The sequence below is a fragment of the Mus pahari genome, chromosome 2 (assembly GCF_900095145.1).
Source record: "Mus pahari chromosome 2, PAHARI_EIJ_v1.1, whole genome shotgun sequence".
In the NCBI taxonomy this organism is placed as follows: Eukaryota; Metazoa; Chordata; class Mammalia; order Rodentia; family Muridae; genus Mus; species Mus pahari.
In genome coordinates, this window is record NC_034591.1 from 150,195,231 (window position 1) to 150,207,269 (window position 12,039).

A 12,039-nucleotide genomic window follows, 5' to 3' on the forward strand; every position below is an offset into this window, starting at 1 on the left:
TGTAAATGTACCACAGTTTCTGTATCCATTCCTCTATTGAGGGACATCTGGGTTCTTTCCAGCTTCTGGCTATTATAAATAAGGCTGCTATGAACAGAGTGAAACATGTGTCCTTATTACCAGTTGGAAGATCTTCTGGGTATATGCCCGCACTGGCTACTCTTACAGAGGGTCTGGCTTCAGACCCCAGCAACACAGGGCAGTTACAACCAGCTGTAATGCCAGTTACAGGGGTTCTGATGCCCTCTTCTGACTTTCCAGGGCATCAGCGGACATGCCATGCACAGGCATACATGCAGGCAAAGCAGTCACACACATAAAACAGTAACTACGAAAACTAAAATCCAGATGTGAGGTCTTTACATGCAAGTGTAGCCAGACGCTTGAGGTTTTCAAATCCCGCTTCCTACCCTCTTCATCATCAGACAGAAATAATGGGAAGATGTGGGGAGCTGTCTGGAGTTCAGCTGCTGAGTGTTCTCTTCTGGCTCAGGATTGCTACATCTACCTTCTGCTGAGACAGAAAGTGGAAGTGATGGTATATACCTGTCTCCTTCCCTAGGGAAAGTCCTCTGGACTCTAAACCCGAACTATCTGTCCAACGGTACCCTGGCTGCTCCAGTTGTGGTGCTGCCAGACCTTGATGAAGATGGTGTCAGAGATCTGGTGGTGCTGGCCATCGGAGAACTGCAGGTACAGGCCCTGGTGATGGTTACCGTAAGTGCTGTGTAGGACCTTGCTGTTGCAATGGCTTAGGCTGAAACAGATTCTCCTGGTGAGGCGAAGTGAACCAAGACTATTCCAAGTTCATTTCCTGTGATGCACTGTGGTTCTGAGGACGGAGGCTTAGGAGGGCTCTGGAGGTGGGTGGCTCGTGTGTAAATTCCTTTTGTGCCACTCTGTAGCTCTGTGGCCTGGGGCAAACTGTACCCTATCCACTCTCTGATCTCCTCACATGTCTAAATTAGAGAATTTTATCTCTCCCTGTAGGCTGCTTATGAATATGAGAGCTAACAAATTAAGTCCCTAGAAAACTGTGTAGTCTTTACTCTGTAAACAGAATGTTAGCTTTACTACATTGTATCTATTTAAAATTTACTTCAGTTGTAAAACAACAGGATGGATGGAGAAGGCTCATAAGATGTAAGCTTTGGATATAGCTTAGTTGGTCGCGTGATGGTTTAGCATGCATGAAGCCCTTGTTTGGTCCCCTGAAATGCATAAATCAGGTGTGGTGGTAATACTCCTGTACTTAGGAGATAGTGGCAGGAGGATCAGAAGCTCAAGGTCATCTGATGACATAGTGACCTTGAGATTAGCCTGACACATGTGTGGTGAGACCCTACAACAACAACAACAACAACAACAACAACAACAACAATAACAACATCACAGGCAAGTGCTTCCCCCTTATAATCGCAGCATTCAGAGGTTTGAAAGTTCCAGGTGAGCCTGGGTTGCACATTGAGAGCTGTCTAAACTTGTGGTGTGTAGTTTTAAAAATCGCTACCACCTTTTCCCAGATTGAATGGAGCTCTGGCCCCTCCCTGGCTTCCTTTCATTTTACCTGGTTTAGCTCTGGGATCTGCTGCCACCAGCCCTAACCTGACTTCTCTTTCTACTCGCCTTTGGTCTGGGGGGGGAGGGGGCACGCTACCAGCCCACTCCCGAGACCCTTGAATCTGAGGATTAAAGACACAAACTCAGTTCTGTTACCTTTTAACTTGCCTACTAGGTACAATTGTTGGCTGCAGATAGCTCCTGCCTGGGAAAGCTTGCCCTTACCAATTTAATATTTCTGTTTTTTTCTCCTGCCCTAAACTTAGTAGCTTGTTCCACCTAAGCCCCTGCCAAACATCTTTGGCTATCTGCCCGTAGCAGAGGCTGCAGCCCCTGAGGCCTCACATGGTTGCTGTGTCCTTCTTCCTCCAAAGCATGGCAGAACTGTCAATCTCCTTCCTTGTGTCTCCTTTTCCTCCTGGGACCTGGAAGTCCTACCTGTACCTTCTGTCCAGCAATTGGCCACCCCCACCCTGGCCTTCTTTATTGACAAGTCAAGAACCAATTGGGGAATGGGATTTTAACATCAGGACCTCCCTCTACATAAACTAATCAGACTAAAATCCTTTCTGATTTGTCAATGACCAAAGGGAGGTGCTGGAAGAGAACAGACTTTCAGTGTGGATGTTGTAGCACATATCTATAATTCTATCACTTGGAAGCTGAGGCAGGAGGAATGCTGTAAGTTTGAGGACATCCTGGACTGCTTAATAAGTTCTAGTCTGTCTAGTATGCCACAGTGATTCAGTGTCTTAAATTCCTCCCTTCCCCCTCAAGAAAGATAAACTTTGATTCCAGCACAGTGGCCTCCTAAAGCCATGGCTCAGACATTGTGGAGCAGCTGCTCTGTACACAGATGAGATAAAAGGCTTTCTCCCTGGTCTCAGGAAAGATCAAAGTAATGAGAAGTTACCTCAATTAAAATTTTTGTTGTTGTTTTTTTGTTTTTTTTTTTTTTGTTTTTTTTTTGGACAGGATTTCACTCTGTAGCATTAGCTGGCCTCAAACTCACCTACATTTGCCTGCCTCTGTTTCCCAAACTACTAGGATTAAAGGCATGTGCCATCATGACTGGCTTGCAATTTAAATTTAAGCTATATACAGGTGGGTGGTTGTGACACATGCCTTTAATCCTAGCACTCAGGAGGCAGAGGCAGGTAGATCTGTGACTTCAAGGCAGCTTGGTCTACGGATTGAGTTCAAGGACAGCTAGGAATATAGAGAAGAAACCCTGTCTTGAAAACCAAACCAACCAACCTAACAAACAAAACAAACAAACAAATAACCATGAAAAAAGCTGTATATATTTTATTGTATATATGGATGCTTTACCTGTTGACTTTTTGTCTCAGCTCCCCCCACACAGTTACCTGGCAACAGCCAGGTGTTCCTAACTATAAAAGGGGCTGCTTGCCCCCTCCTCACTCTCTTGCTCTCTTACTCTCTCCTCTTGCTCCCACTCCCCCTCTCTCTCCATGTGCTCTTGGCTGGCCTCTACTCCACCTCTCTCTCTCTCTCTCTCTCTCTCTCTCTCTCTCTCTCTCTCTCTCTCTCTCTGTCTCCACTACTCCCTCAACTCCCCTCCCCATGCCCTAAATAAACTCTAATCTATACTATACCATCGTGTGACTGGTTCCTCAGGGAGAAGGGATGCTTCAGCATGGGCCCACAGAGACACCCTCTTCCCCCACACCGCACCTCCATCACACATAGTCCTTCTCTCCTTATCTTTTTATAAAACACATTACCTACATATATGTCTGTGTACCACATGTGTGCCTGGTACCCCTGGAGATCAGAAGGGGGCATCAGATCCCTTGGGACTGGATTTACAGATGGTTGTGAGCCACCATGTGGGTGCTGGGAACCAAACTCAAGCCCTCTGCAGGAGAATCCAGTGGAACCGTCCATCGTGTGGGCCCAGCCTTTCTTAACTTAAAGATCAACTTCACTGGCCCAGCCTGTTTTATTCTTATTTTTGAGACAGGGTCTCCTTTTGAAGCCCTGCCTCAGACTCAGATTTGCCCACCTCTGCTTAGTCTCTAGGTTGGCCTGATACAGGAATTAGTCACATAGTGTTCTATTTTAAATAATTAATTTTACGTATGAGTGCCACGTCTGCAAGTGTTCCTGTATGCATCAGACCTGGGTTGTTGGAGAACTGAACTCGGGACCTCAGGAATAGCTGAGCTATCTCACCAGCCAGCTCACAGAGTGTTTTTAAACTTTGCATCCTGGCCACTATGAATAGAAGGGGAGGAGGTGGGAATGGAGGGGCTTTGTTCCCGCTATAGGAAGTGATTTTCTGCAGTGTGTGAGTGTGGGAAACCTCTTTCTGATGGAGTCCAGGTCTCACAGCCCATCGAGGCCACTATACACATTTTTGTGCGTCAGCACACTTGGAGATCTTGGTTCTTTTGTTTGAGATTTTGGGGGACAGAGTCTCTCTGTGTATCTCAGGTTTGCCTTAAACTTCTGACAGTTTTCATCATCTTTTTTTTTTTTTTTTTTTTTTTTTTGGTTTTTCGAGACAGGGTTTCTCTTTGTAGCCCTGGCTATCCTGGAACTCACTCTGTAGACCAGGCTGGCCTCGAACTCAGAAACCCACCTGCCTCTGCCTCCCGAGTGCTGGGATTAAAGGTGTGCGCCACCACGCCCGTCAATCTTCACCATCTTGTCTGCTTCCCTAGCGCTGGAATTGTAGGTGTGTACCACCACGACCAGCAGAAATCTTAGTCTTAATGCCCCCATCTGCTTCTTGTGCCCAGTGGTGTTGAAGGGCAGTGCCCAGGCTTTTGAGATCCTCCACACTACCAGGCCCTTGTTAGAGAAGTCATCTCACTTGCTCTTAACTCTACCTGTCTATTGGTCAGCTGGCCTCGCAGAACTTATTCATTTGAGTGGAAGAGTACAGATTATATAATAGTCTCCATCCTGCCTGAATGTGACAGTTACAGGATATTCTAAGATGGATTTAGGCAGCGGCTACTGGCTACTTCTGCCTTCTGCCTTGATTACAGGCAGTGACGAATGTGAGGAGCTGTGTGAGCCACAGACATAAGGAAGGGAATATATTTAGGACTGTGACTTAAGACTAGAGGAGTCCTTAGGTCTGGGAGGGGTATGAACTGAACTTGGCAGAAGAACCTACTTTCATTTGCGGGGACTGGTCTGGTCTAGAATGTTATAGAGAATGAACTTGAGAAGCCTGTAGTCATTGCAGTCACACTATGTGTCAGTCTGAGTCTGAGCCTAGAACCATAGTCCTGTGTACCCTTCTCAAGCCCCCAGGCTAATGCTACTGATGTGTGAGCCTTGTTGCTCTGCTAATCAATCAGCTCAGGAGATGTTGGTGGTGGAGATGTTTATTCTCATATCTTCCATTCTGTTCCCACTTTAGAGTCATTTGGCATCTTGGAGTGAATCTGATCCCCATCTAGTTTAAACCCAGTGACTGTTAGTCTGGTCCCACTAAGCTAGTTACTCCAAAGGCTAAATATCTATGTCTTATACAGTCCCTTCAGAGGCAAGGAGTTCCTATTCCCTGGAACCCCATCTGTCATATGTTCTTTAACATCCGTGAAGAGCTCAGTTCATGGTTACCTCAACCAGAGGATACCATTACTTCTTTTAAGGCAAATTCGATTTTTGTTTGTAGCTGAAAACTTTCTAGCATTTGCTCCTTGCTTATAGTCAGTGAATGAGCTCATAGCTTTTCATTAATCAGTGTTTTAGTTAGGGTCTCATTGCAGTGAAGAGACACCATGACCAGGGCAACTCTTGTAAGTCCATTATCATCAAGGTGGGAGCGTGGCAGTGTCCAGGCAGCCATTGCAAGGGAGGAACTGAGAGTTCCACATCTTGATCTGAAGGCCTCTAGGAGAAGACTGACTCAGGCAGCTAGGAGAAGGGTCTCAAAGCCCACCCCCATAGTGACACACTTCCTCCGACAAGGCCACACCTATTCCTAATAGTGCCACTCCCTGGGCTAAGCATATTCAAATCACCATAATCAATTAATTGGTAAAATGGTTTCTTCTTGCAATTTTGATTCATCTTCCAAGCTAAGGTCTTTTAGAGCATTGTTTGTTACAGTGTTTCTGTTCTGCAGTACACTTACTCTAGTCATGTGGTCTTTGGCGGGATGTTCTAGGATACACCATAACAGTGCCAGGACCTTCTCCTAAAAACTCCCCTCTGGTACTGAGGGAATAAGTCATTTTCTCCTGGGTGTGCTATAAGCCACACCTGTCTATCTTCTCTATAAAAATCCATAATGATAAACTGTGGCAAACACTTTATTGAAGGGGCTGGGGAGGTGATTCAGTGGCACTCGCTGCTCTTTCAGAGCACTGGGGCTTGCTTGGTGCCTAATGCTCATACTCCATGACTCATGGATGCCTGTAGCTTCAGTCCACAGGGATCTGATGCATGTTCGCACGCGCATGCACACACACACACACACACACACACACACACACACTACAATAAAAGTAAATGAAAAGCAGAGTTTTTAGATCTCAGGCTAATAAACCACGGCTAGTGGGTTAAATTCTCCCCACTGTTGGTTTTCCCAAATAAATTTTTTGTTGGAGCATAGTCATTTCCTGTTCTTCCTGTGACAGATTTCATGCTAGAATAACAGTAGAGAGTGGTTGCTATGGAGACCATGCAACTGGAGAGGCCAACAATATCTACTAGCTGGCTATATGCAGAAAAGAGTTGCTGCTTTTGAGAGTGGACTTGATGGTGGCCAGGCCAGACATCTGGTGTTACAGGAGAATTCTATGGGATGCTACATGGATGCATCAGTGTGTTAGTCACTGCTGAGGCCAAATACCTGGCAAAATCAGCTGTGTCTTATAGTGTGTAGAGTCAGGCAGGGCATAGCGTCCTCTGCAGGCGCTGTCACATTGTATCCACAGTCAGGAAGTGCACTGTCACATTGTATCTGCAGTCAGGAAGTGCACTGTCACATTGTATCTGCAGTCAGGAAATAGGGAGACAGAAATGCCTACGCTCACTTCTATTTCTTTCCTATTGAAATCTCATTTTATTTCCCTGTGTGCATATGTTTGTATGTGTGTCTGTATGAGTCTGTGTGCACGCATGTATGTATGTATGTGAGTGTCCTAGCAAGGCAGATGAGTTTTGGTCCTCCAGAGCCAAAGTTGCAGGGAGTTATAAGCTGCCTGACTTCAGTCCTGGGATCAGAACATTGGTCCTCATGGTTGAATGAGTACTTGTAACTGCTGACCCTTCTCCGAAGCCCCTGACTTTTTTATTCTTATTCAGTTAAGACCCCAAGCTGATAGGATGAAGCTGCCCATATCCAGGGTTGGTCTTCCTACTTGCCTAAATCTTTCTAGAAACATCTTCAGAGACACCCAGAGCTGTGTTTCCTTGCTGACTCCAGTCCCTATCAAGATGACCATCTGAATCTCTCTGGTAGAAACTGGCTAGAGAGTAAAGACACTCCCTTGTATCAGCATCTTATATTTAGTCCTTGATCTTTAGTCGATGACAACCACTGTGCTTCATCATCTGAGGAATCTTAAGATACTCTTCATGCATATCTACTCAGGGGGGACACATTTGCCCTGTTTCTTATCTCCAGGGGAATAAGCAAGGAAGTTAGGCTTTGTGTTTTCCAACCTCGGGAAGTGTTCCCGAGCCCTTAGCTCATGAGGCCTTTGGAAATGAAAGGCCTCTATTAATATGTCCCCTTTCTTTTACTTCTTCAGCCAGATCTATGTTTTCTGCTGGTATCTGGCCGGACAGGGAGTCCTGTGGGCAGACCTGTGAAGTATAACATCGTGGGAGTAGGGAATCTGATTGGTCCCCAGGTTTACATCACCGCCAGTGGAGCTGTCTACATCCTGTTTGGCTTTGGTAAGAAGCAGGGCTGGCTTTGGCTTCTGCTCTCCTGGTGGAGGTGCCCTGGCCTCCCGTGAGGCAGGGGTTGCTGGGGTGGGCCTTTTCATCTCCTGTTTTAGGGCCTCTCCCCCTACTGCAGGTCATTAACTCTGCGTTCCCTTGATGCGGTCTCTGGAGAGGGACTGCCCGCATCACTTGATCACTTTCCATCACTCCGAGTGGGACCAGCTGGAGTGGGCTCTGCGGTACCCTCTGTGTCTCCTGCCCAGAACCTCATCCTGGGATAGCCTGGGGGAGTTCTTTTAAACCCAGCTTCTCAGTGTTGACTCTTCCTGTGGCACTAGGAAACATACAAGCTGTCGCCCTGCGGGACATTTTTGTTCAGGCCCAAAATCGAGACAGCTCGCCACCCTCTCTGCAGATAGAGGAGCTGGAGTGGGAGAAGCACAGATCTGTCAACCTTTCTGAGCTCATCGATGTTTACAGGTATGGCTGATACGGTCTGTAGTGGGAGAGAGGTCTTCTGGAGACGCATATACCACGGGGTCTCTGAGTTTGGGTTGACCAGTGAGTAAGGGAAGAAGTGTGGGGAAAGTGGAGCTAACCTTAAAATACCAACTTATGCTAAATACAGTGAGGAATTTGTTTCTTTTGGTTGTGGAATGTTGGGTATGTGATTATGTCATAAATAGATTATGAGGATTGATATTAACTTATGGTCCGAATTAGAACAACTAAAGGATATATTTATAAAACGGCTGTAAAGCTATATAGGAAAGCTTTGACTTCTCTTCCCTATATTGTGACAGAGCAGGAATAGGATACATGAAATCTTATTATTTTAATTTTTATTTACTTCTCAACTTGTGTTGTCATATGAAGTGATCTATGCATTTTACCACACAATTCTTGTCTTGGGCAATAGTTGTTTTATTCCTTTCTGTCAGAAATTTCAAGTCATTTCTAGCATTATTCCCTCTGGTATTATCATGTTATTTTAGTGAATTTGATGGAATGGTTCCAGTAGGGTAGAAAAAGAAATCATTCGATGAAGTAAATGCCAAGCTTAATGACAATCTCAGACCACCTGTTCCCATCTCTGTCTGTCCTCTGTGCCATTATCCTTGGCTCTGTTACTGTCCCCAGAGGGTCCAGGTAGAGAGGATTCCCAACCAGGAAGAATTAGGAGTCCCTGTTATGGACTGCAGATTCACTCCTCTGCAAATTGGAAATATTTGGAAAAAATTGTGCATGCACCCGACATATACAGACTGTTTTTCTTGTCATTATTTCCTAAGGGGTATAGATTGCAACTATTTATACACTGTACTGAGAGTTATAAGTAATCTAGATATGGTTCACATTACATAGGAGGATACCAGTTGTATGGATACATTGTATCATTCAGCTTAAGGATGATGAGCAGGCAAATTTGTTCTCTGCAGCAGCTCCCACACAGACACTAAGAGACAACAGAATACACAAGGAAACATCAAAATGAACAGCTATGGGAATCTCATCCACACCAGAGACTAACTGTTGGGTTTTGCTCAATGTAGTGATGGAGTTGAGCTTCTCCAGTTGGTGAAGGCACCAGATTCCAACAGCAGCAGCCTCCTGATTACAACCAGACAAGGCCTGGTCCTGCTTAGAGGACAAGATCTTACGCCTCATTGGAAACTGAACCTTCCGGGCCTTCGCAGGTTTGCAGAGTACCCTTCATGGCTGCTGTTCTGAGCAGCTTTCCTGTCTTAAAATTAGCTAAAACAATTGCTTGTTACCGTGGCTGGTGCGAGGGAAGGGAGGGAGGTGCCTGGTTCTTTCTGTCTATGTTGTTTATTGCTTCCTTGTCTGTCTGCAGCCAGCCCACTCCTGGGTATTTCACTGATGACCAGACATTGGACTTCCTTCTGCAGACACAAGATGGAGATGGGATGAAAAAGGTAAAAACAGGTCTCAAATCAATCAGAACTTTTGGAAAGAGTGGGCTCTGTGTCCAGCCCTGGGTTGGACACTGGGAAGAATGTGAACTGGAAGCATAGTTCTTCAGAGAACTCTAGTCCGGTGGATTGGATAAGTTGGAGACTCGGATCATTGCTAAAATCTGCAACAGCAGCTTTTCTAGACTAACCCGATGTTCTTTCAGGAGACTGTACTTCCGGTTAGGTGTGAGGAATCACTGTACAAAGCTGGGTGGGAAAATGGATGTCATATTTCAGTACAGGCACAATCAGGTGTCATAGAAGTCAGGACTCAGTGGCTGGGCACATGGGAGGCATTTGCTAAAGGCAGGCAATATGGGTAGGACCTCTAAGGTTGGACTTACGTTGTGGGCAACAAGGAGTACCAGGTCAGGAACACTAAGACCAGAGCTCAGAGACAGAGGTGCTGCAGCAGGTTGAGAGATGCTGAACCGTGCACGGGCTGGCTCTCTATCTTGCCTTTTCTGTAAGGTTTTGTGTGTGTGAGGATGGAATGCTCTCTCTGGGAGTCATCTTTCATTCAGTTGATGTCAGAGGCAGAATTATAGAGTTTTTGTGTTTTTGTTTTTGTTTTTGTTTTTTTTTTTTTTTTTTTTTAGACAGGGTTTCACCATGTAGCTATCCTGGAACTCTATCTGTAGACCAGGCTAGTCTTGAACTCACAGACACCTTCTTGCCTCCACCTCCCGAGTACTGGGATTAAAGGTGTGTACTACCACTGCCTGGCTCAGAGTTTTGGTTTTTAAAAACAATCAGCCTAGATTTTATGTTGACAGTCAAAGCTAACCAACTGTGGGCTGAAAAATGGCCAAAAACCTGTTTGTACTGAAGCCTTGTAGACTTTTTCTTACTATTTCTTAAAGACTACAGCAACTATTGATTAGACATTCATTGCATCGCAGTAGTTCTTGCAGGTAATCTGGACAATGATCTAAGTGCACACGAAGGCGTGTGTAACTACGTGCAAATGCTTGCCCTGTGTAAAAGAGACTCGGCATCTGGTGGCTCCATGTGTCAGGTCAGGTGCCGGAGCCAGCACCTCACAGATATGGAGGAGGATGAACACCCACTCTTGGGGATGTTGCCTTAATGTTTGTTTTTGTGTGTCTTCTTGTCCATGGCTCTCCTAAGGACTGGCTGTATCCTCTCTGCCTTTTCATTTGCAGATGACGGTGGTAGACGGAGGTTCTGGCTCCATCGTCTGGAGTTACAGTATTCCATGTCACATGAAGGAAACACCAACCACTTCTGCAATTACTTCAGACCAGAAGTCTGTCTTCCTCTTCTGGGCAGAAGCACTGACTGCGGCATCTCTCAGTTCTGTGAGTGATGGGGAGGAAGGGGTAGGCGGTGGGAATTGGGGGAGGGTGGGGCAGTTCCCTTTGCTCTCACACAGCCATAGCTGCTGCTCTACTGAGCGTGAGAAGAGAGAGGGAGAGAGAGAAAGAGAGAGAGAGAGAGGGAGAGAGAGAAAGGGAGAGGGAGAGAGGGAGAGGGAGAGGGAGAGAGAGAGAGAGAGAGAGAGCAGGGAGGAGGGTGCAGAGGAGGCCTAAGCTGAGGGGTCGCTGAGAATCCTGGGTAAGAAAGCAGCCCTGACACCTGGATGTCAGGCAGATGTCAGTTTTTGTCTCATCCTGCCATATCTGGGTGGAGTACGTGAGCCAGGTGGCTTAGGCAGGGTGACTCTCTAGGATGTGTTGGAACTCAGCTGTAAGCCCAGCTGACTTAGTCCAGCAGAATGCACTCTGCCTCATTTGCTATGTGTCGGATGCTGACTCTGAGCATAAGAAGATGCAGCTCTGAACCTCTGGAGAAGGCAGAGGGCCCAGGGACAGGGGAGCATGGTAGACACACAGTTCTGAGTTTGTCAGCCATGACCTCCCAACATGTTACTGTTCTGAGCCTTCTGTTATTCTTTTTTTTTTTTTTAAACTTCCTGTTTTTTTTTTTTTTTAAAGATTTATTTATTTATTTATTTAATGTATATGAGTACACTGTAGCTGTACTGATGGTTGTGAGCCATCATGTGGTTGCTGGGAATTGAATTCAGGACCTCTGTTTGCTCCAGTTGATCCCACTCACTCTGGCCTAAAGATTTGTTTATTATTATATCTAAGTACACTGTAGCTGTCTTCAGACACACCAGAAGAGGTCGTCAGATCTCATTACATATGAGCTATCACGTGGTTGCTGGGATTTGAACTCAGGACCTTCGGAAGAGAAGTCAGTGCTCTTAACCGCTGAACCATCTCTCCAGCCCAAACCTCCTGCTCTTTACTCTTTAATTTATCCTCTCACTTTGATGATCAGTCTTATCTGAAATCTAGGGTATGGATCTAACTCTGTTGTGCCCACAGTCCTGGTTTCCTCACATAATAATGAGGGGATTGGACCAAATGGTCTTCACAAACGAGCTCCCATGTGTCACTCCAAGGGTGTCTTAAGAACCTGGCGATCCATTTTCAACAAATGGTGCTGGCACAACTGGCGGCTATCATGTAGAAGAATGAGAATCGATCCGTTCTTATCTCCTTGTACAAAGCTCAAGTCTAAGTGGATCAAAGACCTCCACATAAAACCAGAGACACTGAAATTGATAGAGGAGAAAGTGGGGAAAAAC

The 12,039-nt window shown here is 45.8% G+C and overlaps 1 protein-coding gene across 1 annotated transcript in view; it reads left to right on the plus strand.

Moving 5' to 3' along the window:
* The window catches only part of Fam234b (family with sequence similarity 234 member B), a 42,923-nt gene that overhangs the window by 22,477 nt on the left and 8,407 nt on the right, over positions 1 to 12,039 (plus strand). The window contains exons 5-10 of the mRNA XM_021190041.1: positions 563 to 693; positions 7,305 to 7,452; positions 7,782 to 7,923; positions 8,997 to 9,140; positions 9,299 to 9,380; positions 10,586 to 10,741. Of these exons, the coding sequence (XP_021045700.1) occupies positions 563 to 693; positions 7,305 to 7,452; positions 7,782 to 7,923; positions 8,997 to 9,140; positions 9,299 to 9,380; positions 10,586 to 10,741 (803 nt within the window). The remainder of the gene's footprint in view (positions 1 to 562; positions 694 to 7,304; positions 7,453 to 7,781; positions 7,924 to 8,996; positions 9,141 to 9,298; positions 9,381 to 10,585; positions 10,742 to 12,039) is intronic.